Raw genomic sequence first — 25187 nt, forward strand, 5'->3', positions numbered from 1 at the left:
AAGTTTAGACCCTTGAAAGTAAATATACAAGAAGTGTATTACTGTTTGACTACTATTTGAGATTTTAAACCTTATAAATGCACTGGCAGAAAACTAAGCCATCCATTCACTCGCTCGTTTCTTGAGCTCCCACTTCACCTGAGGTAGGTGGAGAGGACTGGACGCCACACAGTGGATCTAAGACAACTGAAGCTCTGAAGGTTGCAATGAGGTTGGACGAAGGCATTCAGGGGACTACCAGCAGGACGGCACTGGCTCAGCATTTAAAAAGTGTCAGGGGTAGACAGAGCATAGGTTTAAAGCAATTACATGAATTTTTAAGGCTGAGAAGACTACATTTTAAAACATCTACTTTGTAAAAATTAGGGGTGCTTACCCCAGATAGATTTGTTTTATGCTTGGTGTTTAAAATGCCTGTCCCACAGGGTCCTGATTAATAACGTTCTCATCTATTAATTCACCAATGCAGAGTAAAACTGCATTTACCTGGGGATTATTCGTAAAAATGTAAGCAGAGAGAAAGTATTTTTTCTTTAAAAGCTTAAGTATGCTTTAGGTTTTAGAGAGCTGACCGCTGGTGTTAATATCATAATCCCCTTTGCCTTTCTCAAGTGTTATAAAGATACAGTATAAACTTAAGGAAAGAACTGTGTGAACTAACATGCAGAATCAAGAAACCCAGAACTGCTGTGTGGAAGGGTCTGTGTTGCCACAGTGGTGGTAGCAGGCGAGGCAGCCGGCTTCTTCTCATCTTCTAGGGAGTCTTTGGATGTCTCAGATGGCTGTGATGCAGATGAGCGTCCAAATCTTGAGAACAACATTCCTCCGAGCCCCTTTCCAATGCTCGCAGCCCCTGCGTTTCACAAACAGGGCAGTCACTCTGCTGAATTACACCATGTAGCAAGCTGAGAGCACCACCCACAATCACAGCCAACTGGCACAGGGACCAAGCCCTAGTCACTTGTTCCAGGGTGGGAACATATCAAAAAGACAACTTACACTGTAGGTTTCTAAATAAAAATGGTGTTGAATAGAATGAGAGCTGTACCAACTCTAGGAATACAGCTTACAAACAAATGAATAAAGATTCTATGTATTTTATTCAAGTGATCATTGCTTATTAAAGGGTTCAGTAAGATTAAAAACTTTAATTAAAAAACCATGCCACTGATATCGGCATATATTTACCATTGACATACTTACTACTAAAATTAAGTGGATGATAATCTGTGATATGATCAAGTAAAGTATCAATGAGTCCAGCAGATAAAGCCTATTTATAGTGCCATCTTGTGGCATTTTACATGAAGGCAACTTACAAGCAAAAGCAATGGACAAATTCAAGTTTCACATAATTGAGCTCCAATGCTACACCAAACACTGTGGCTTGTCCTGGAGATCACTCAAAGGGGAACTAAGTCTCCTTGTTGCCCTCAGGGAGGACACAGTTTAGAGATTTTTGGAATTGGATCAGAGAACTGGCTAGCTAGGGCACCCTTAAAACTTAAATATTGCCTCATTTCTCTGAGGAGGAAGCAGAGCATTAGAAACTGTGTGAGTTGCCCAATATCTCTCAGTAAGTGGTAGGGCCAAGACTGAAAGAGGGACTTGATTCCTAGGCCTTTTCTAGTGCATCCAGCTATTCAGATTCTAGACAACGACAGGGGCTTTTGGCCCTCATATACGATCAGTGAGAAGGTAATTAACTCTAAACACATGAATTAACTGTTGGACGTTTTGTAATACATAGAGTATTCCCAAGTACCCCAAAGCTAAATGCCTATATAAAAAGTGCTTATACTCATTGATAAGGAATACTGAAGAGAAATTACCTAATATGCTTGCTTTGCCTATATTTGTTATAGATTCCCCATAGTGTCGGCGGGACAAGACTGGTGAGGTCACGGGGCTTGGTACTGTTGAAACGCCTTCATTCTCTGAAACTGAGGTAGGTTCTTTTGCTGGGTGGAGAAAGCTTGGCTTCATATGCTCATAAGGTAGAGGATTGGAAGTATTATACCAGTGGATCTGGACAGGTGAAATGTTGCTGTAGTGTTTCAGTATTAAAGGTTCTAATCTATAAGCCTTGATTAAAAAAAATTCAAAGAAACACAACATTAAGGCACAATGCTTGGATTTTAGTAAATCCTGTTTATTCTTATTCTATTGCATGCTCAGTAGACATTAGGGAACTTTTAAAAACCTGAAATTTCTAACATGGATTCCTATTTGTTCACTCTTAATAATGTGTATTTGATCAAATTATATACCCTTAATGATGAGACTACGAAAAGAAAAAGAGAGTTAGTCCAGGCTAATAGTGCCCATTAATTTATTTTCAGAGAGACAGATTCATTTTTATTATGTTCTGATATCATCTAACAATTAGATTTATGTTAGTCTCACAAAAAAGCCACAGTAGTAAACAGTAAACTGGAAAACAGGAAATAAGGTCAATTTTTAATTTTTAGGAGCTCCTACTGAACTCTGTTTTTCAAACAAATTAATATAGTAACACAAATTAGATGAGACATAAGATCATTTGTCTAATGTGAAGCAAGGATGATACGGCAGAAAGGCAATGGCCTTGGCGTCAGGATCACTAGAGTTTATACTCTGGCCTCTGTCTCTAACTGCATGACACTTACTGAGTCACAAGGTCTCAGAGCCTCAGCTTCCTGAGCAACACTTCTTACCTCACAAGGATGTTGGGAAGAAAGATGTTTTTAAAAACTGCCTAGCACAGTTCTGACAGAAACCATTAAAAAACCATTGCATACAAAAAGAAATCAAAGAAAAACTATAAAATGAATAATAAAAATAACTTTAATAATATTTTAAAATGAGTTTGGAACTCTCCTTTATCATATAACAAAGTTAAGATGATACAAAGGATGGGGTATTCTCTGAAAGCTCAGAGTTCAACTATGAACTCAAGTTCATGTTCAAATGCTAAGAGAATGAGTAAACAGAACGTATATGAATGAAATACTTAACGTCTAGCTGGGTATTTTCACATATATTTTACTTAATCCTGACAACCCTATGAAGTAAAATATTATCATGTGCGTCATATAGATGAGAAACACGTCTCAGAAGTGACTTGGCCAGGACTGTGCAGGCTGTATTCGAATCTAATACTAGACTCCAGGTCAGTGAAAGTTATTCTTAAATAGAGCAGTTTTGATTCTTTCACATATGGGTAATTTTCTAAAATGTAGTGTCTAGTCAATGTTATATTTATTTGCTACTAGCTAAAGATCTTTTAAAAAACTTTACCCAATTATATAAAGCTGTTTTTCAGAGAAGGAATGCTATAGAGAGTAGTTTCTTTTAAATTTAGTTCTATCTAGGAGCGGGCCTGGTGGCGCAGCTGTTAAGTTCCCACGTTCCGCTTTGGCGGCCCGGGGTTCACCGGTTCGGATCCCGGGTGGGGACACCACACTGCTTGTCAAGGCATGCTGTGGCAGGTGTCCCCCATATAAAGTAGAGGAAGATGGGCATGGACGTTAGCTCGGGGCTAGTCTTCCTCAGCAAAAAGAGGAGGATTGGCAGCAGGTATTAGCTCAGGGCTAATCTCCCTCAAAAAAAAAAAAAATTTAGTTCTATCTAGCTTATCCCTAAAAAAAGATTTTAAGGAAGCATTTTTCTCACCTAAAAATCATACTTGGCATATAAACTGCTTACCTGCATGCAAGATCTTTGGAGTGTTCACATTAAAAAAAATTATTTACAGTACAAAGAAATGAGAATGTAAAAATCCAAAATTTTATAATTCTACCAGGCTAAAATAAACTCTTCTACTTTTTCATGTTTAATACACAATACTTAAATATTTTCATTTCTATGAGGATCTATCAAACATATTTCAATATTGTAGCATGCTTTAGAGAAAAAAGTAAAGTGGGATTTTAAAAATTTATGGTTGTTAATTAGTATTACAACTGGTTAAAGTTTGAAAGTCCAGATGACTCCTGTCCCTTGTATTAACTGTCCAGAGATCATATTTTTACATTATACTCTTACACTACAAGTTAAAATATAAACAGATCAACTCTAAGATATTTTATTTCCTGAGTCCTAAATTAACCAAAACATAAAAGTTCTGAAAACAGGAACCTACGCAAATAGAATCAGATAAATGAATTTTTCTCATTAATTCAATGGTACTTTGCAAGATTTCTTATGGATTCTTTTAGGAACAATTTAACATTGAGAGAAAAATGTATCTGCAACTCACCACTGGATCTGTCGGATGAAAAATATTTAGTAACCGGTTACAAATCTCTCTGGGCAAAATATGGTCTTGACTTCCAGTGTTTCCTGGGCGGATGCCACGCAATGCCAAAAAAACTGCTAGTGGGGATCCCATGCAGAAGAAATTCTCAACCTAAAATGACAAAGTCATCCTAAATTTTAAAAATGGTGAAGTGTTTTTCAATAGAATTTGGCCACGACATAATATATGATAAAATACAAACAATAAAATTATCTCCAAATATGTCTTTTTTAATGAGTTTTGTCTAGATGGTATCCGCATTATTTGTTAACTATACGCCAACCACTAATTATCCTAAACAATCTATTTACAGGAGCAACTTCATTATCTTTAAATCTAATAGAAAATGAAGAATGAGAAAAGGTGGATAGAAGAGGGAAGATCATTTCATTGTGTGTTTCCATACACTAATTAAAGATTTATTAAGCTATTTTTTAATTAAATTATTTTATTGAGGTAACAGGGGTTTATAACATTATATAAATTTCAGATGCATATCATCATATTTTGATTTCTGTGTAGACTACGTCATGTTCACCACCCAAAGACTACTTACCATCTGTCACCATACATGCGCCCTGTCACTCCTTTTGCCTTCCTCCCTTCCTAAGCTACTTTTTCTTATGCTTTTTGGTGAGGAAGATTGGTCCTGAGCTAACAGCTGCTGCCAATCCTCCTCGTTTTTTTCTCCCCAAAGCCCCAGTACATAGTTGTATACCCTAGCTGTAGGTCATTCCAGTTCTTCTATGTGGGATGCCGCCACAGCATGGCTTGATGAGTGGTGTGTAGGTGTGTGCCCAGGATCTGAACCCATGAACCCCAGGCCGCTGAAGCAGAGCATGAGAACTCAACCACTTGTCCACGGTGCCATTTTGAGTGAAGTAACACACTAGGTGCTCTTAAGGATAGAAAGACCAATAAGGCAGAGCTTCTGCACTCAGAGTTTACAATCCTGTGGGGGAGGCAGAATAAAATAAATCCATAATAGAGTGAAAGAGAGCAGAGACAGGAACAATTAATTCCAACTCTGAGGGCTTTACAAAGGAGGAAGCACTTACACTGACCACAAAAGATGAAAAGGATTTCCACAGTTGGGGTTGGGACACTGGGGCTGGGAAAAAGGACATTCCAGACTGATACAACCACATGAACTATAAAGCAGAGGCAAGAAAGAACCTGGCTCAATTTAGAGAACAGAAATAGTGTGACATGGCTGAAAAACTGGGTGTGGGGAAAATGTAGTTTGAAATGAAAATGTACAGAATCTTGACTGTTTGAGTTAAAAAGCTGGACTTAATTTATAAGTAGTGAAGGACAATAGGATTTGACCCATGTTTTAGGAGGCTAGTAAACCTGGTACTAGCTTGCGGATGAACTGGAAAATTGAGAGGCTGGTGGCTCAGAGACAAGTTAGGAAACTACTCAAAGAGTTTAGGCAAAAGATAATCTGAACCTGGGCAGGACAAACTGTTCCATTCAGAAACGGAAATATGAGAGGTTAGGGTGGAATCAATCTGAGTGAATGGAGATGAGGAATGAGTCAGAGGCAAGTCACAAGATTTGAGTCTGGCTGATTGGGAGGATAGTGGTTCCATTAATCCTAAAAGGAAGCTCTAGGTAAATCCTGCTTTTGTTCATAATAAGTTTGAGGTATCTGTAACACATCTAACAGGTAGCTGAAAATTTAGGGCAAGAGATATAGAATTGCATATATCATCATTTAAGTCTGTGTGTCACCATCATAGAAGTGACATGGAAAACCAAGAGAATGGGTAAGACTGCCTAGGAAGTGCACAGAGTAAAAAAGGGATTTCGATAGAACTATGAGGACTATCTATTTGATTAGCAGGTGAGGGAGGTAAAACTACAACAGGGAGAGTGAAAGGAGAAAGGGAACCAGGATAAAGTAGTATCATGGAGGCCAAGGGAGGAGAGGCCTTCAAGGAAAACAGGGTGTCACAGTGCTGCACTGCACACAGAACGCAATCTCTTTCCCTCCTAAGCGCCCCCTACCTCTCTTACATGTTCCATCTCTTCATGAGTGAGACATCCCAAATACATCCTTCCCTCTCGCCCCCAGCGTCTAAGAAATCATTCCAACAGAGTCTAACATTTCACCTCATCACAGCTCAAATGGACTATATTGTAACAGTGTCCCTGCCTCCAATTTTAAACTCCTTTAATTCCTTCCCCACAATGTCTCTGGAGTGATTTTTCTCTATGTCCAAATTAAAAAATACATATGAATGAGTATGCATTTTGAGATGGTACTTTTATGTTAAATATAGTTCTTTTTTTAAAAGATTGGATAACCAGAATGTTTGTAGATGACATCAGCAACATGGAAGAGTGAGCTGTTCCCTCTGTCTCTCCCATTTTGAGCTACAACGTAAATGGACATTCACTGACCAACAGAGGGAGCCCACACAGCACAACAGGACGCCTGAGACACACATGCAGCTACAAATCTGAGGGTGGTCGGACTGGTCCCCCCGGAAGTGGCATAGAGAGGTGAGCATGCCCTTCTCTCCCTAGTAGCCCTGTGCATGCACATGAACATTTTCCAACCTGGCACAAGTGCCCTGAAAGTGGGAACATGCACCGGGGCGACTGTAGGAGGAGGTGGTGGTGACCCTTAGCCTTTAATCATGATTGCTCTCGTGGTGATGGCGGGAGCCCACCATGCCCCTGTGCCACCAAGGAGTGGCCCTAGCTTGGTCCATTGAGAAAGCCCCACCCGCCAAGCACAGCAACCCTGCAGACTGTAAACAGAGACTGCAGCAGATCTATGCACTGGGGCAAGCATAGCTGAGGCCTGCATGCGAGCGTGCTCACAGTGCTGCTGAGCCCCAAAAGAGGTAACATGTCCTGGGCAGCTGTGGAAAGAGGTGGTGGCAGCTTTTAGCTCACTGGTTATCACTCTCCTGGTGGGGAGGGGTAGCCCATAGTGTCCCTGCAGTGCAAAGGAGTGGTCCTAGCTTAGGTCTCAGCAGGAAGCCCTGCCCACCAAGCAGAGTCCACACAAGCGCCTGAATGCACCCCACGCTGGGGCATGCACCCAAAATACCCCCACAGCATCGAGCAGACAAGGCAGGGCCAAAAATGCTGCTCCTGCTTCTCCCTAGTGGTAACACGAGCAATCTGCAACCTAAAAACACCACAAGTGTCCTGACAAAAGATTAGTTCATCCAACACCATGAGAAACTGCAGCAACAATTCAGACCAGGAGGAAAATGACAATTCTCTAGAAACCAAAACTGAAGACACAGAAATTCAGAACCTAAATGACAGAGAATTCAAAACAGCCATCGTAAGGAAATTCAACGAGATGCAAGAAAACACAGAAAGACAATTCAAGGGGCTCAGCAATAAAATGAATCTCTTCACCAAAGAGATTGAAACTATAAAAAAAATCAAGCAGAAATTCTGGATATGAAAAGCATAATTAATGAAATAAAAAACAATCTAGAATCTTTAAGAAATAGCACTGATGTTATAGAGGAAAGAATTAGTGTTCTAGAGGATAAAAATGTAGAAATTCTACAGGTGGAGGAGGAGACAGAACTAAGATTTTAAAAAAATGAAGAAATTTTTTGAGAAATATCCAACTCAATTAGGAAAAGCAACATAAGGATTATAGGTATTCCAGAGGGAGAAAGGAGCAGAGAGCTTGTTCAAAGAAATAATTGCTGAGAACTTCCCAAACCTGGGGATGGTTCCAGATTTACAAATAAAGGAAACTAACAGAACGCCTAATTTCATCAATGCCAAAAGACCTTCTCCAAAGCATATAATAGTAAAAATGGCAAAAGTCAATGATAAAGAAAAAATATTAGGAGTAGCAACGCAGAAGAAAATAACCTACAAAGGAGACTCTATCAGGCTTTCAGCAGATTTCTTGGCAGAAACCCTACAGGCTGGGAGAGAGTGGAATGATATATTCAAAATACTGAAGGACAAAAACTTTCAGCCAAGAATACTCTATCCAGTGAAACTTTCCTTCAGATACAATGGAGAAATAAAAGCTTTCCCAGATAAACAAGACAAGGATGCCCTCTATCACCACTCTTATTTAACATAGTACTGGAGGTCCTGGCCAGAGCAATCAGGCAAGAAAAAGGAATAAAAGGAATCCAAATAGGGAGGGAAGAAGTGAAACTCTCGCTGTTTGCAGACGACATGATCTTATATATAGAAAACCCCAAAGAATCCATTGGAAAACTGTTAGAAGTAATCAACAACTACAGCAAAGTTGCAGGGTATAAAATTAATTTGCATAAATCAGTAGCATTTCTCTACTCCAGTAATGAACCAACAGAAAAAGAACTCAAGAATACAATACCATTCACAATCGCAACAAAAAGAATAAAATACCTTGGGGTAAATTTAACTAAGGAAGTGAAGGACCTATATAATGAAAATTACAAGACCTTTCTGAGAGAATTGGATGACGACATAAGGAGATGGAAAGACATTCCATGTACATGGATTGGAAGAATAAACATAGTTAAAATGTCCATTCTACCTAAAGCAATCTACAGATTCAACGCCATCCCAATCAGAATCCCAATGACATTCTTTACAGAATTAGAACAAAGAATCCTAAAATTCATATGGGGCAACAAAAGACCCCGAATTGCTAAAGCAATCCTGAGAAAAAAGAACAAAACGGGAGGCATCACAATCCCTGACTTCAAAACATACTACAAAGCTACAGTAATCAAAACAGCATGGTACTGGTACAAAAACAGGTGCACAGATCAATGGAACAGAATTGAAAGCCCAGAAATAAAACCACACATCTACGGACAGCTTATCTTTGACAAAGGAGCTGAGGGCATACAGTGGAGAAAAGAAAGTCTTTTCAACAAATGGTGCTGGGAAAACTGGAAAGCCACATGTAAAAGAATGAAAATTGACCACTCTTTTTCACCATTCACCAAAATAAACTCAAAATGGATTAAAGACCTAAAGGTGAGACCTGAAACCATAAGGCTTCTGGAAGAAAACCTAGGCAGTACACTCTTTGACATCAGTATTAAAAGGATCTTTTCGGACACCATGCCTTCTCAGAGAAGGGAAACAATAGAAAGAATAAACAAATGGGACTTCATCAGATTAAAGAGCTTCTTCAAAGCAAATGAAAACAGGATTGAAACATAAAAACAACCCACTAACTGGGAAAAAATATTTGCAAGTCATATATCTGACAAAGGCTTAATATCCTTAATATATAAAGAACTCTCGCAACTCAATCACAAAACATCAAACAACCCAATCAAAAAATGGGCTGGAGACATGAACAGACATTTCTCCAAAGAAGATATACTGATGGCCAATAGGCACATGAAAAGATGCTCATCATCGCTAATCATCAGGGAAATGCAAATCAAAACTACACTAAGATATCACCTTTCCCCCGTTAGAATGACAAAAATATCTAAAACTAATAGCAACAAATGTTGGAGAGGGTGCGGAGAAAAAGGAACCCTCCTACACTGCTGGTGGGAATGCAAACTGGTGCAGCCACTATGGAAAACAGTATGGAGATTCCTCAAAAAACTAAAAATAGAACTACCATACGATCCAGCCATCCCACTACTGGGTATTTATCCAAAGAGCCTGAAGTCAGCAATCCCAAAAGTCCTGTGCACCCCAATGTTTATTGCAGCACTGTTTACAATAGCCAAGACGTGGAAGCAACCTAAGTGTCCATCAACAGACGAATGGATAAAGAAGATGTGGTACATATATACAATGGAATACTACTCAGCTGCAAAACAGAACAAAATCATTCCATCTGCAATAACATGGATGGACCTTGAGAGAATTATGTTAAGTGAAATAAGCCAGCAAGAGAAAGATAATCTGTGTATGACTCCACTCACATGAGGAATTTAAAACTATGGACCAAGAACAGTTTAGTGGATACCAGGGGAAAGGTGGGGTGGGGGGTGGGCACAAAGGGTGAAGTGGTGCACCTACAACACGAATGACAAACATTAATGTACAATTGAAATTTCACAAGATTGTAACCTATCAATAACTCAATAAAAAAAAAACTGGAAAAAAAAAAGAAAAAAAAAAAAGCTTTCCCAGATAAACAAAAGTTGAGGGAGTTCATCGCCACTAGACCTCCCTACAAGAAATAATTAAAGATGCCCTCACAGTGGCAACAAAAAGACAAAGGTCTACAAAGCCCCAAGCAAGGAGACAAATAGACAAAATCAGAAACCTGCAGCTTTCTATCAGAAAAAGGAGGCAAAGACTCAATTACAACTTTTTAAAAGAGAAAGGGAAAGAAAGCATCAAAAGTAATGATAAAGACTTCAACTTAGTCACAAACTCACAACATTAAAAAGAACGATTTGTAACAGCAATTACTCAGAAAGGGAGAGGAAAGGGAAGGTACTTGCTTAGGTTAATGGAGAGCACAGGCCTTAAGAAAACGGACAATCCCATCTCCAATATCTTTCATACAATTCTCATGGTAACCACTAAACAAAAAATCAGAGCAGAGCCACAATTCACAAAAAGAGAAAACTGAGGAATCCTCCTCAGAAAACCACCACAATGAAATGGCAGATGAATACAAAGGAAGAGAAACAATGGAAACATAGAACAACCAGAAAATAAGAGATAAAATGGCAGTATTAAGCCCTCAGATATCAATAATCACTCTAAATATAAACGGATTGAATTCTCCAATCAAAAGACACAGAGTATGCGGATGGATTAAAATTCAAGATCCCATAAAATGCTGCCTCCAGGAAATGCATCTCAGCTCCAAAGACAAATACAGGCTTAGAATGAAAGGATGGAAAACAATACTCCAAGCTAATGGCCAACAAAAGAAAGCAAGTGTTGCTAAACTTTTAGCAGACAAAGCAGACTTCAAGATAAAAAAGACAATGAGAGACAAAGAGGGCCAGTATATAATGATAAAAGGAACACTCCACCAAGATGATATAACAATTATCTATATATACGCACCTAACACAGGGGCACCAAAGTACATAAAGTAATTGTTAACAGACCTAAAGGGAGAAATTAAGAGCAACATAAAAATAGTAGGGGACCTCAACACCCCACTTACATCAATGGAGAGATGATCCAGACAAAATGTCAACAAGGAAATAGTAGATTTAAATGAAACACTTGATCTGATGGACTTAATAGCTATATACAGAGCATTCCATCCAAAAACAGCAGAATATACATTCTTCTTCAAGTGCACACGGATCACTGTCAAAGATACATGATATGTTGAGAAACAAGGCAAGCCTCAATAAATTTAAGAAGACTGAAATCATCCCAACAATCTTTTCCAACCACAATGCTATGAAGCTAGAAATCAACCACAAGAAAACAACTGGGAAAGTCAGAAATATGTGGAAACTAAAAAACATGCTGTCAACCAACCACTGGATCATTGAAGAAATCAAAGGGGAAATTAAAAAATACCTGGAGACAAATGAAAATACAATATACCACCTCTTATGGGAGGCAGGAAAAGTGGTCAAGAGGGAAATTCATAGCAATGCAGGCAAACCTCAACAAGCAAGAAAAATCTCAAATAAGTAATCTTAAAATGCACCTACAAAGTCAGCAGAAGGAGGGAAATAATAAAACTCAGAGCAGAAATAAATGAAATAGAGACTAAAAAAACAGTAGAAAGGATTAATGAAACTAAGAGCTGGTTCCTTGAGAAGATAAAATTGACAAACCCTTAGCCAGATACACCAAGAAAAAAGAGAATGCTCAAATAAATAAAATTAGAAATGAAAGAGGAGAAATTACAACAGATACTGCAGAAATACAAAGAATTATAAGAGAATACTATGAAAAACTATATGCCCACAAATTTAATAACCTGTAAGAAATGGATGAATTCCTAGACTCATACAACCTCCCAAAACTGAATCAAGAAGAAACAGAGAATCTGAACAGACCAATCACAAGCACAGAGATTGAAACAGTAATCGAAAAACTTCCAAAAAACAAAAGTCCAGGACCAGATGGCTTCTCTGGAGAATTCTACCAAACATTCAAAGAAGATTTAATACCTATGCTTCTCAAACTATTCTGAAAAATTGAAGGAGATGGAATGCTTCCTAACACATTCTATGAGGCCAACATTACCCTGATACCAAAACCAGACAAGGACAACATGAAGAAAAACTACAGGTCAATATCACTGATGAACTTAAGTGCAAAAATCCTGAATAAAATATTGGCAAACCGAATACAGCAATACATTAAAAGGATCATACACCACAATCAAGTGGGATTTATTCCAGAGACGCAGGGATGGTTCAACATCCATAAATCAATCAATGTGATACACCACATCAACAACTTGAGGAATGAGAATCAGATGATCATCTGAATAGATGCAGAGAAAGCATCTGATGAGACCCGACATCCATTTACGATAAAAACTCTCAATAAAATGGGTAAAGAAGGAAAGTGCCTCAACATAATAAAGCCCATATACAACAAACCCAAAGCCAACATCATACTTAATGGTGAAAAACTGAAAGCCATCCCTCTGAGAACAGGAACAAGACAAGGGTGCCCACTCTCACCACTCCTATTCAACATAGTACTGGAGGTACTGGCCAGAGCAATTAGGCAAGAAAAAGAAATAAAAGGAATCCAAATTGGAAAGGAAGAAGCAAAACTTTCGCTATTTGCAGATGACATGATTCTATATATAGAAAACTCTAAAGAATCCACCAGAAAACCATCAGAAATCATCAACAACTACAGCAAAGTTGCAGGGTACAAAAATCAATTTTAAAAAATCAGTTGCTTTTCTACACACTAACAATGAACTAGCAGAAAGAAAAATCAAGAATATAGTCCCATTTACAATCACAACTAAAAGAATAAAATACCTAGGAATAAACTTAACCAAAGAGGTGAAAGACCTATACACTGAAAACTATAAGACATTATTGAAAGAAACTGAAGAAGACATAAAGAAATGGAAAGATATTCCATGCTCATGGGTTGGAAGAACAAACATAGTTAAAATGTCTATACTACCTAAAGCAATCTAGAGATTCAATGCAATCCCAATCAGAATCCCAATGACATTCTTCACAGAAATAGAACAAAGAATTAAAAAACTTACATGGAACAACAAAAGACCCTGAATAGCCACAGGAATCCTGAGAAAAAAGAAGAAAGCTGGAGGCATCACAATCCCTGACTTCAAAACATACTACAAAGCTATCATAATCAAAACAGCATGGTACTGGCACAAAAACAGACACACAGATCAATGGAACAGAACTGAAAGCCCAGAAATAAAACCACACGTCTACGGACAGTTAATCTTTGACACAAAGGAGCCAAGAATATACAATGGAGAAGGGAAAATCTCTTCAATAAATGGTCTTGGGAAAACTGGACAGCCACATGCAAAAGAATGAAAGTAGACCCATTAACTTGCACCAGACACAAAAATTAACTCTAAATAGATTGAAGATTTGAATGTAAAATCTGAAACCATAAAACTCTTACAAGAAAATATAGGCAATACACTGTTTGACATTGGTCTTAGTAACATTTTTTCAAATACCATGTCTACTCCGGCAAGGGAAACAAAAGAAAAAGTTAACAAATGGGACTATGTCAGACTAAAAAGCTTCTGCAAAGCAAAGGAAATCATGAACAAAAGGGAAAGACAACCCACCAACTGGGAGAAAATATTTGCAAATCATTTATCAGACGGGGGTTATCTCTAAAATATATAAAGAACTCATACAACTCAACAAAGTAAAAACAAACAACTCAATCAAAAAATAGGCAGAGGATACGAACAGACACTTTTCCAAGGAAGATACATAGACGGCCAACAGACACATGAAATGATGCTCAACATCACTAATTATTAGGGAAATGCAAATCAAAACTATGATGAAATATCACCTTATACCTGTCAGAATGGCTGTAATTACCAAGACAAAAAAGAACAAATGTTGGAGAGGATGTGGAGAAAGGGAACTCTCATCTACTGCACGAGACAGTTACTGCATGATTTCACTCATATGTGGGCAATAACAAATACATGGATAAAGAGAAGAGATGAGTGGTCACCAGAGAGGAAGAGAGTTGGTGGGGTGGGGGAAAGGGATAAAGGGGCACATATGTATGGTGATGGTTAAAAATTAGACTACTTGGGGTGAGCACAATTAAGTGTATTCAGAAACTGATGAACAATAATGTATACCTGAAATTATGATCTCAATAAAATTACTTGAAAAAAATGTTTGAAGGCTGCAGAAAATTAACTTGTATTAAGAAAAATTAAAAATATAAGAAAAAAAAGTGAGGGGCCCCGTGGCTGAGTGGTTGTTCACACATTCCACTTTGGCAGCCCAGGATTTCACCAGTTTGGATCCTGGGTGTGGACTTGGCACCTCTCTTGGAGCCATGCTGAGGCAGCGTCCCACACAGCACAACCAGAGGCACTCACAACTAGAATATACTATTACGTACTATGGGGCTTTGGGGAGAAGAAGGAAAAAAAAAAAAAAGACTGGCAACAGATGTTAGCTCAGGTGCCAATCTTTAAAAAAAGGAAAAGAAAAAGCAAGTGAAATAATAGTGACACAGATGAAAACAGTGATTTCTGAAAGGATTAAGGTAATTTCTTTATCCGTAAAGTGAGGAGAGGATAAAGGAAAGAGAAAGATACAAAAAAATAGTTGAGATAGAAGAGAAAGCTGTGTAAGTCCTTTCTGCTTGACAGACATAGGCATACAGGCATACACACATCTACCCCAGGAAACTGCTTCATGCACTGGTCGGGTACTTCATAAATGCTTATTAAATTGTTAAATCCACAGAATAAACAACTTTCCTTTCTCTGTTTATGACTGGTCTGCAGTCTGACAGACAAACACACAAAGGAGTTATTCTCTCCCAGGTAAGAGTAATCCTCTTTAGTGATGCCCAAATCCATCGAAGAATTTTAAAGGCGAAAAAGAGTTTTAGATATTTAGTTTAATCTCCTTGTCCAGGGACAATCAGATAAATTCAGAGATGTTAAATGATTTGGCTAATGTTACTTTACTAGTTAGGCAAAGCCTCATGATCAGAACCAAACTTTCCCACTCTCCAGACCAACGTTTGTCAATATTTTCTTCTTTTTTTTAAGTTCAACGGTCACTTGTAACAGATTGAACATCTGTATTCTAAAAGTAAATCCATCTGCTGGTTAAGAGGCAAAGAAAAATTTCTATTCCTTTTAGAACTCAAGTGCTAAATATTCATTTGCCAATTTATGAGACACTCCTTTTTAAATTTCAGATTTCTACATTTTTCTCTATGACTAATTAAATAACAATTAAAAATCCTTATTATTAGGCTACATATAACTACATATTAGAAGGATACACAATTATAGTACATAAGTTCTAGTAATGTGATATTGAATTTTGAGATCCTAATACACTTAGTGGATCATACTCAACTCTCCAGTAAAATACTCAAGCCATGAAATAGAAGAGTTTACTTTTTCTACCAAATCAATTCTATACATTTAACACTGATTATGTATAATAATGGTGGTAGAGATGGAACTCAAATTCCTGGTGGGGATGACTCCAAAGACCATGCTCTTACGGTTTTTAAATGTATGTTATAACTTTACCTTACGGCCTTTAAATGTATAAGTTAAAAAAAAAACTTTGTAAATCATGGAGATAGATTCAATAAGAAAATTCTTACTGTTTTAAAAAAAATTTCTACATCATTCCATAACTTAACCTGTATGTTAAGTTCCTGTGATAAAGAAACAGATTTCAAGAAGAGATGATATAACACACTAGACATGGGCATACATTCAAAAGAAATGAGTATTAGGAAACATGCCATACTCCATGTAACACTGCAAACAAATTATTTGTTATTCAGCTATAGGCTGTGTTCTTTCCAACAGTAGATCAATGTCGACATCTCTCTTGCCACTTCCTTCTAAATCACTGCTCCATTCTGATGCTCAAAAACCCTGAAAAGCTTCTACTGCCTATATCATATATAAGTTCTTTCCTTCCAGCTCTTCTTGCTCTCCTACAGCCCCCTTGCTCTGGGTCCTGTTTATTGTAGCCAAACTAGCTTGCTCGCCCTCCAGACTAACTACACGCACCCGCCTCTTTCTTGTGCTTTTGTCTCACATTCTCATTGATGGAAATGCTAATTTTCCATCCCTGGAATTCTCACTGATATACCTCCACTCATTTTTCTTACCACCCACAACTAGTTGGTCACTAAGGTTTGTTAATTCTAAATACTAAATATCTTCCAGATCTATTTTTCTGTTCCCAATACTTAAGGTTTCGTGGTGTTTCTTGGAGGTACTAGGTAGTTACATCCCTCCACACCTTTGTTCATGCTGCTTCTTCCCACAGAACAGCAGTCCTCTTTTCTTCCACTTGGCAATATCCAATTTGCTGAGATCAAATGTCATTCCTTCGTAAACTTCTCCAGGCAAAATTAAAACCTTTCTCTCGCGCATGTATCACTCTGTATACTGCTAATAGCACCAATAACACTTCGTTATATAACCTGAGGGCCGAGGAACTGTCTCGTCCATTCTTTTCTTTGTAGAACCCAGAAACTGTGTCCAACACAGAGTATGTGTTCAATAAATATTCATTTGAAAGAACAATTATTAAGATTTCATTTGAATCCTAATGTCATGCTTCAAATGATGTTTGGAAAAAAAATTGAGATCAATAATGAAAATCTCATCTATCTTTCTTTACCTTAAACTTTAAGGCAGGTGTTTGTGTCACAGATGATGCCTTGAGTCCACACAGCCGTTCTTCTATTTCTCTCAGCCTAGGAAGCAGTGTGAGATTATGAACACACTCGTATTCATAATTCCATAAATACTAGACGCTCACTAGTTCACTAAAGTATAGAGAAGAAAAGGATGCCTCAGTATCTAATCCCTCAAATTAACCCGTATGGACAGTATTTGGCAAATGCACTTGCTGTAGTATAGAAAAATCTACACAAGTTTACGAAATGATTAGTGAAAGTACCCCTACTCTTCATAACACCTGATGTTAACATTTTTTTGGGGAGATCTTTCAGTAAAATGTGAGGCAAGTACAAGCATATATACACCTTTAAAAAAGTCACATCAAACATTCATACCACATATACTGTTCTGTGTCCTTTTTTCTACATTCAATAATGGATCTTAGAGATCTTTTCATTTCACTGCTTGTTGATCTGCTTCAGTCTCTGTAACAGTTGTGTAACTGTCTACCATATGGGTGAACTACAGTTTATTTACCTTATCTGCTGATGAACATTTGGATTATTTCAATTTCTTTCAATTACAATGTTTTGTATCTACTTACATTTAATAAACAATGAAACTAAGTTAAAAAAAGGTGCTGTTCATTTTCTAAAGCTGTTAAAAAACTTTACCAGATTTTATATCTAAAATGATGCTCTAAGACTTGCCAACATATTTTCTTTCAAAACTATCAATTATTTTGACACTATATGATTTGTGTATCTAGCTTATTGTACTTAATAAGGTTCTAAATGCAATTTAGATATCTTAGACAACTTCTATGACACTAAAATAAATCCAAGGCTTCCTGAGTAAGAATTTTAGTCAACTAAATTGGTTGTTTTTATATAATGTTAACTATCAAAACGAGTGACTTTTTCACTGTTAAGAACTGATCAGATGATTGCTAAGAGGACAAAGAAGATAGAGCTCATAACTATATATGAAGATAGGAATGTAGCAAAGAATTAAAAGATAGCATCAGGAAGGCCACAAGCGATCAGATAATTATAAAATCTGTCAAAAATATCCTTGCCAAGAAAAAAGGGCTTTAAATGATTTTCAGAATAATCAAAAGGTAAAGGCCCATCTCTAAGATTAGTAAAACTACAAAGGACTACACACTGGCAAACATTTTCAATAAGGATTCTATGCAGTGACTCAGCCTGGAATATATTTTAGATTTCATGCTAAATAAATTGTGAAGACAAGACAGAAGGGAAAAGAGGAAGATGACAAAACAATTTATTTTATGCTGTAGGAAAACATATGTAATTAGCATGAAATTAATAGTCTCTAGCTTGATTAGGCATGTTATCTAATAATCTTAGTACCCTAAACAACATATTTCTTCTTTATCATGAGAATCTTAAAAGCATTCTCCTATGAAGTCCAGTAATTCCATGAAGTCATTTTAAACTGTCTTCAGAGACTAGGGCATCTTACCGCCGTTTTGTTAAATAGAGCTCGTCAAGGAGACGTCGCTCTTCATAGCCCATCCATCGCGCATCAGGCAACTCCTCCTCCTTTTGCAGCAACTGTTCATAGAGGCGGACTGGGTTCCAGCCAGTCATTATGTCATAAGTGATCACACATCCCAAGGAATGTGACACTATTGAGACCTTACCCCCTTTTTCTTCAAAGTCTGGATTCCGAGAACAGAAAAGGGAATATAATCGATTCAGCTCTTGCTGAAGGCCTTTAACTAGCTGTTTGAAATAAGAAAACATTGTCATATTAGAGTAATCATTGATTGCTAAAAACTTTATTTCTAAACTCAAATACATTGAGAAAGAAAAACACACATTACTGGCCAAATATATCTAGATTATTAAAATTAGCAGCTTCAAAAGCTTGCAGAAAATGAAGTAAGGTTTACACGCTATTCTAATCCATATCATCACTGAAGAATAAAAGCAGATATTACCCACACAGAGCCTTCCATAGTCCTTAAACCAACTATATGAGCCAACAGTTCCGTAGATTAAAAAAAATGTTCTATGCAGATTCCAATAAAATTTCCAAAGAGCCCCTGGAAATTTCTTCTCTGCAACTTTATACATATGTAATTCTAAATTTTTGTAGCTTGTAGTTTTTAAGCCACAGCAAATTTTGGAAAAGAATATTTCAGTTTACGATAACAGGCGTACTAACATATTATATGTACTTATAGTATGTATTCTGTAAATACATTCTGCATTTAGCCAAGAGTAATGTAATGAAAGGCCATTGTATGACTGAAGAAAAAGCTAACATTGATCTACTTGATATTCCAAAACTCCCATTAAGTTGGCAATACAGAGTTGAGTAAAAAGTTTTATATGTCCAGAAAGCAGGGCTTTGAAACGTTTAGAGGTTAATAATCTGGGAACCATCTTAGTCATTTTTCTTTGTAAAACTGCTTTCTTTGATATTTAGCTTTAACAAATATTGCTAAATATTCCATATGGTCAGAAGAATAAGATTTTTTTGTTATTCAAACCTATACTGGGCCCTGATCTGAGTTTTTTTTTTTTTTTTTTTGATGAGGAAGATTTGCCCTGAGCTAACATCTGTTGCCAATCTTCCTTTTTTTTGTTTGAGGAAGATTCTACCCGAGCTAACATCTGTGTCATCTTTCTCTATTTTGTATGTGGGTCACTGCCACAGCATGGCTTGATGAGTGGTACAGGTCCACGCCTGGGATCCAGGCCTACAAACCTCGGCTGCCAGAGTACGCAGAACTTAATCACTATGCCTCAGGGCCAGCCCCTGACCTAAATTTTAAGGCAGTCTTCTCCTTTTTCTATCATTTACTTACTACTGTTTGATTATAAATTTCCTCCTTGATATTCAATTTCTCATTTCAGTACCTAATATGCAAGCTGTTACTCTAACATACAAACACTAGTTATGTTGCTGCTTCCATTTTCAATCTTGTTATTTTGTCTCAAGAGACAACTAGCCTCCATCAGATTTTACTGAAGCTTCTCTACCTGCTGATACGAACTGAAAACCAGGTGAGCTTTCATGCTTGGCAGGGTTGGCAGGGACACAGATGAGGCCAGTGTTCTCTCTGACTGCTCACATCTCAGAGCTCTAAATGTGATGCTGAGGCCTGGCTAAACCCACTCTAACCATGTATGGGATCTAAGGAAATATATTCAGCCAATGAAGGAAGAGAAGGAAAGATGAGCTGGTATCATGTGGAAGGATGATAAGCTGCCTTTTCTTCAGCAAAAGTTTCACTTTAACTGGACATTACAGTTTTTTTCCTGGGAAAAGCAACAGAAATATGCTTTAGTGCAATGGTTCTCTAACTTTCAGTGTGCATCAGAATCACGTGGAAGGCTTGTTAAATACATATTGCCAGGCTCTATCCCAGAGTTTCTGATTCAGCGGTTCTGGGGACCACACCTTAGGACCTACTGCTTTAGTGGTAAATGTATATAACAACCTCCTAAGACATGCGTTGTATGTAATTCTAGTCAATCTAGTTCAAGGAGTAAGCAGTGTGATATGAAATTACATGTTCTGTTTAAAGGGAGCTATAGCGCAATGCTTTGAACTTGGCTTTGATAAGAGTATCAATTAAGTCCTAAAATTTTATAATTTTCCTGATTTATAATCTACCTGAAGGGAGGTGTAGAAAATGCTATGTTTAGATAAAATAAATTCCTTTAAAAGCAAGATTTGTTAACAGTTTTTACTTTAAAGGCCTTGATTTTAAGACTCATACCATGTAAATCTAGAAACACTAAAAGATACATAATTAAGTACTCTGGCAAAGGTACCCAATCTTTTTGTTTTTTTAAACACCAGACCTTCAAATTAAAATTTAAAAATTAAAAGAAAAACAAAAGATCTACCAGTATCTCTACCAGTGATTAACCTATTGCATATTAAAAAAATTCAAAGCCCCTCTCACTCTACGCAATACTTCCTCAGTCCAGCAATCATATATGGATAACAAAACAAGGGTAAACATCTGAGACAGAAAAAATACTGATGTGACATTAAAATATTCCACCATGGAATGAAACACAGAAAGGATGGTTTCTAAAGAGCTGGTGCTTTCATCTGTCTTAATAATCATATACTTGAATAGAAGCAGTCTTTGTGTTTCGTCATTAGAACATATCTAGACATGGCAGCATTTAAAATCTCTGCCTATAGCTTACATATACAGGGACATTTGTGGCCAACACATTATGATTTTGAAAGCCAACCTTTAAAATGGCTTTGCACCACCTCTAAATGCTTTTATAAATCACCTACTCAGCAGGAAAAGGAGAACTCCACCTCTATGTTGTATCCAAAAGCCTACTCTAATTAGAGTTCCCCCCCTCCTTTTCCTCTGATCCAATTATATTCTCCCAGCTAGAATCCCTTTGTGACCATGTCTGTTCATTTGTGATATCTGAACCAAGATTAATGATATACAATCGTAATTTTATTAGCCCTAAAATATTATCTAATCAAGTCAGCTAACTACTTATACAGTAGGCACTGGATGGCTTTTTAAACACTTAGAAGAGTTTCTAATTCTCACATCCACTGCTCAAAAGTTAAAATTTATGAAGAAAATCAACCCAAAAGGAAAAAGCCAGCAGTTTTAAGAGAGAATACAGACAAAATATGGCTTAAGAATATAATTAGTCCTCTGTTTTCTCCCCGCTTCAGGAAATTTTAATGAGAAAAAGTAATTTAGAGTTTTAGTCATATACATCAATTAAACAATTTTTGAGTAACAATGGCAAGATGTGGCCATGACAATTCTCTTTATAATTCTTCATTTTAAAAATCCACTCAAAAGAGAGTTCAGATGTGCACAAAACATACAATTCTCTCTGGATTTTTCACGTTACTTTATTTAGGGTTAAGGTAAGGGCCAAAGGCTCTCTGATAATGTCTTCATAGTCTGGAATGAGTTTCTCTTTTTAAACTGTTCCTCAGAAAGTGTGACCTGAGAAGTACTGACTAATACACAAAACTTTTTCCCTAACCATGGCTTTTTAGTGATTATTGGCAGAGCCACTAATTGGGACCCTCCCATGAGCACCTCATAATCTCGAGTGCAAAGGGTCCTCACACGGCCTGACTCAAACTGCTGAGAACGTAGGAGTCCCTTTAGCAGCTCAGCATCTGCCCCCGTGGTCATTCCATTCTAAAGTGGTCACTTCTACTTTTTTCAAATTATTTTTTCCAGTTCTACTGGGATATAATTGACTTATAACATTGTATAATTTTAAGGTCTACAACATAGTGATCTGATGGATGTATATATTGTGAAATGATTACTACAATAAGTTTAGTTAAAACCCATCACCTCACATTATTTACAAATTGTTTTTCCTTGTGACACTTCTATTTTTTAAGGTAGCTTTAGTTATGACAAAGTTCTTCACTAGTAAACAAACATGTCCCCTTCCACATTTTCTCTTCATTGATTCTTATTTCATTCTCCAGAATTAACACAGCAAGTCTACTGATTTTTTTTTTAAAAAAATGGTAGCCCATGAAATACATAAAGACCGATACTTAATCACAACTTGAGAATCTAAGGATGAGGAATTGTACTGGGAACTTTATATACATTATGTCTTCAATCCTCATGGCAACCTTTATCAGGTTGGTATTGTATGCCCATTTTATAAGTGAGGAAGCTGAGAAATTCGATCTAAGGTCACATAGCTGGTTAAGCGGTAGGTGTTTTTTTTTTGCTGAGCTAACATCTGTTGCCAACCTTCCTCTTTTTGTACGTGAGCCACTGTCACAGCATGGCTACTGACAGACAAGTGGCGTAGGTCTGTGCCTGAAGTGGTAGGTTTTGAATCTGCATCTATTTGATTCCAAAGGCTGAGAGGAAGGGGAAAAAAGGCTCTTTTTTATGTCTATCCAATAAACCAAACAATGTTCATTCACCAGGCATGACAATCCTAAAGGACTCCTGCTGCCTGTTATCACTGCTTCTCTAAGGAAACATATACTGTTTAAAAATAACTTATTCTAGAATATTGCCTAACATCAACCTTGTGCTAAATGGACTGTGATTTGTAGAATCAGCTTTCCTTTTTATAAAAAAAGAACAATTTTTGCCCACTTCTCTCAAAGTTTTTCTTTTGTTTTTCAAACGCCTTAAGTGATGTTTCCCAAACTTCTTGGATGGTATCACTTAGGGAACTGTCAAAAACACAAATTCACAGGGTCTACTTCAGACCTACTGAACTGCAATCTCCAAGGAAGGGATCTGGGAAATTCTTCTTTTTGGTTTCCTTTTCTTAACATTTATTAGGAAATAATTCCAAATTTATAAAATATTGCAAAACAGAAATAGTATAAAAATCATCCATATACCCTTTACCCAAGATTCACCTATTTTTAGCAATTTATCCTAGCTGCTTCGTCATTTGTTCTGTTACTATAACACATACACACAACTACTTTGTGAACCATTTGAGGATATCCTACATAAGTTATGTAATTTATGGTCCTTTACCCCTAAATACGCCAGCATGTATTTCCTAAGACGAGGAATATTCCCTTTCATAATCATAGTGTAGTTATCAATTTCATAAATTTACTTTGATATAATATTTCATCCAATTGAATCTGTCATCCACATGTTAATTTCCTTAATTGCTCTAATAAACCCCTTTTGGTGTCTCTCCGTCCAGCACAGGATGCAGCCTAGGATGAGACGCTGTACTTAGCTGGCACACCTCCTCAGCCTCCTTTAATCTTGAACATTTTCCACAGCCTTTCTTTGTCTTTTATCATATTGACATTTTAAAAGAACAGAGTCCCATTCTTCCTTTTTTATTGGAACTCCCTTATTTTGTGTCTGTCTGACGTCCCCTTATGATTGAAATACTGCATAAAATGACACTGTCTCCTTCTCTTGGTGTCCCTCAGTAACACTCAGTAAATGTGTTGCCTGCTTTCTCCACTGTATATCTTTTCTCATTTTTTTAACTAATAAGCAGTCTGTGAGGAGACACTTTAAGACCATGCAAATATTCTGTACATCAACATTTTGCCCTCAATTTAGCATTCATTGATGTTTGCCCAGTCCTCTCTTACCTGATCTTACCATGACAGCTGTTAAAAGAGGACCTTCTAACTCCAGTATTCCCTCCATATTTACCAGTAAGCCCTTGGTATTCTACTGTAAGCAAGGGACCTCCCTTCTCCCTCATTTGTTAATGTACTTAAAATCGACATGGACTTTTAACTTTTCCGTGATTCAGAATAGCTCATTATATTATCCTTAATAATTCTCTATTAAAGGTACCACTAATAATTCCTTAAGTAATAATAATTACTTAATTATTTTGGTGCTCAAATTGTTCCTGATTTGGTCAGTGGGATCTGCTTCTTCAATCTGGCTCCTGTGTCCTTGTGGTCTGCCCCAACATTCTTTTCTTTCACCTTTACCCATTCTGCGCTAGTCCTGGAACCAGCCACTTTTCCGAGGAACTCTAGTTCTTAGTGGAGAGTAACAGTGCTAGAGGCAAAGATCTGGGTGCCAGGTGTGCTCATTAGACCGGGGTGTCTTTGCTTCTTGGCTCTCTCAGTGGACAGAGGTAGTAAATATATATATGGATATAAACATATAAATATATAGATAATATCTATAACACTCACATATTTTCAAAATCATAAATTCACATCAATATCCTCAATTCCAAAGCCCCCCACAGGGTTCTCTTTTTGCCTGCATTTTTATGAGTACTCAGGGTAACTTCTAATTAGGGACGTTTGGGAAACACTGATAAAGATTACTAAAAAATCTTGGTCACAAGTTCAGAGTTTTTCCATGAAATGCAACTGGATCAACAAACAAACTCATTTAAAACACTGGGTGTTCTCTTTCCATTTTGTTTATCTTAGCTATCAGTTCCCTCTTCCTACTGAATATCTGTTTTATTCAGTTCCATTCCGAGGATAATTATCTTTGAAGATATAAGAGCAAAACAGAAAGTGACCACTTTCTCAGTCATCATTAGCTAACAGCCAGAGCTTTAAGTCTGACACTTGCCTCTTTCTAGTTTTTCTTGCTGTTAATATCAACTTATAACTTAAAAAAAAAAGGTCCTTATTATT

At 37.1% G+C, this 25187-nt stretch overlaps 1 protein-coding gene across 8 annotated transcripts in view; it reads right to left on the bottom strand.

The window, feature by feature from the left end:
- DDHD1 (DDHD domain containing 1) overlaps nt 1-25187 on the bottom strand; it is an 85672-nt gene that overhangs the window by 9749 nt on the left and 50736 nt on the right. For all 8 annotated transcript variants that reach the window (XM_070593094.1, XM_070593091.1, XM_070593093.1 and 5 more), the window contains 5 exons: nt 18549-18811; nt 17059-17134; nt 4241-4390; nt 1833-2085; nt 662-853 (listed from right to left, as the gene is read on the bottom strand). In XM_070593094.1, coding sequence (XP_070449195.1) covers nt 662-853; nt 1833-2085; nt 4241-4390; nt 17059-17134; nt 18549-18811 — 934 coding nt within the window. The remainder of the gene's footprint in view (nt 1-661; nt 854-1832; nt 2086-4240; nt 4391-17058; nt 17135-18548; nt 18812-25187) is intronic.

Source organism: Equus przewalskii, chromosome 25, assembly GCF_037783145.1.
Source record: "Equus przewalskii isolate Varuska chromosome 25, EquPr2, whole genome shotgun sequence".
Taxonomy (NCBI): domain Eukaryota; kingdom Metazoa; phylum Chordata; class Mammalia; order Perissodactyla; family Equidae; genus Equus; species Equus przewalskii.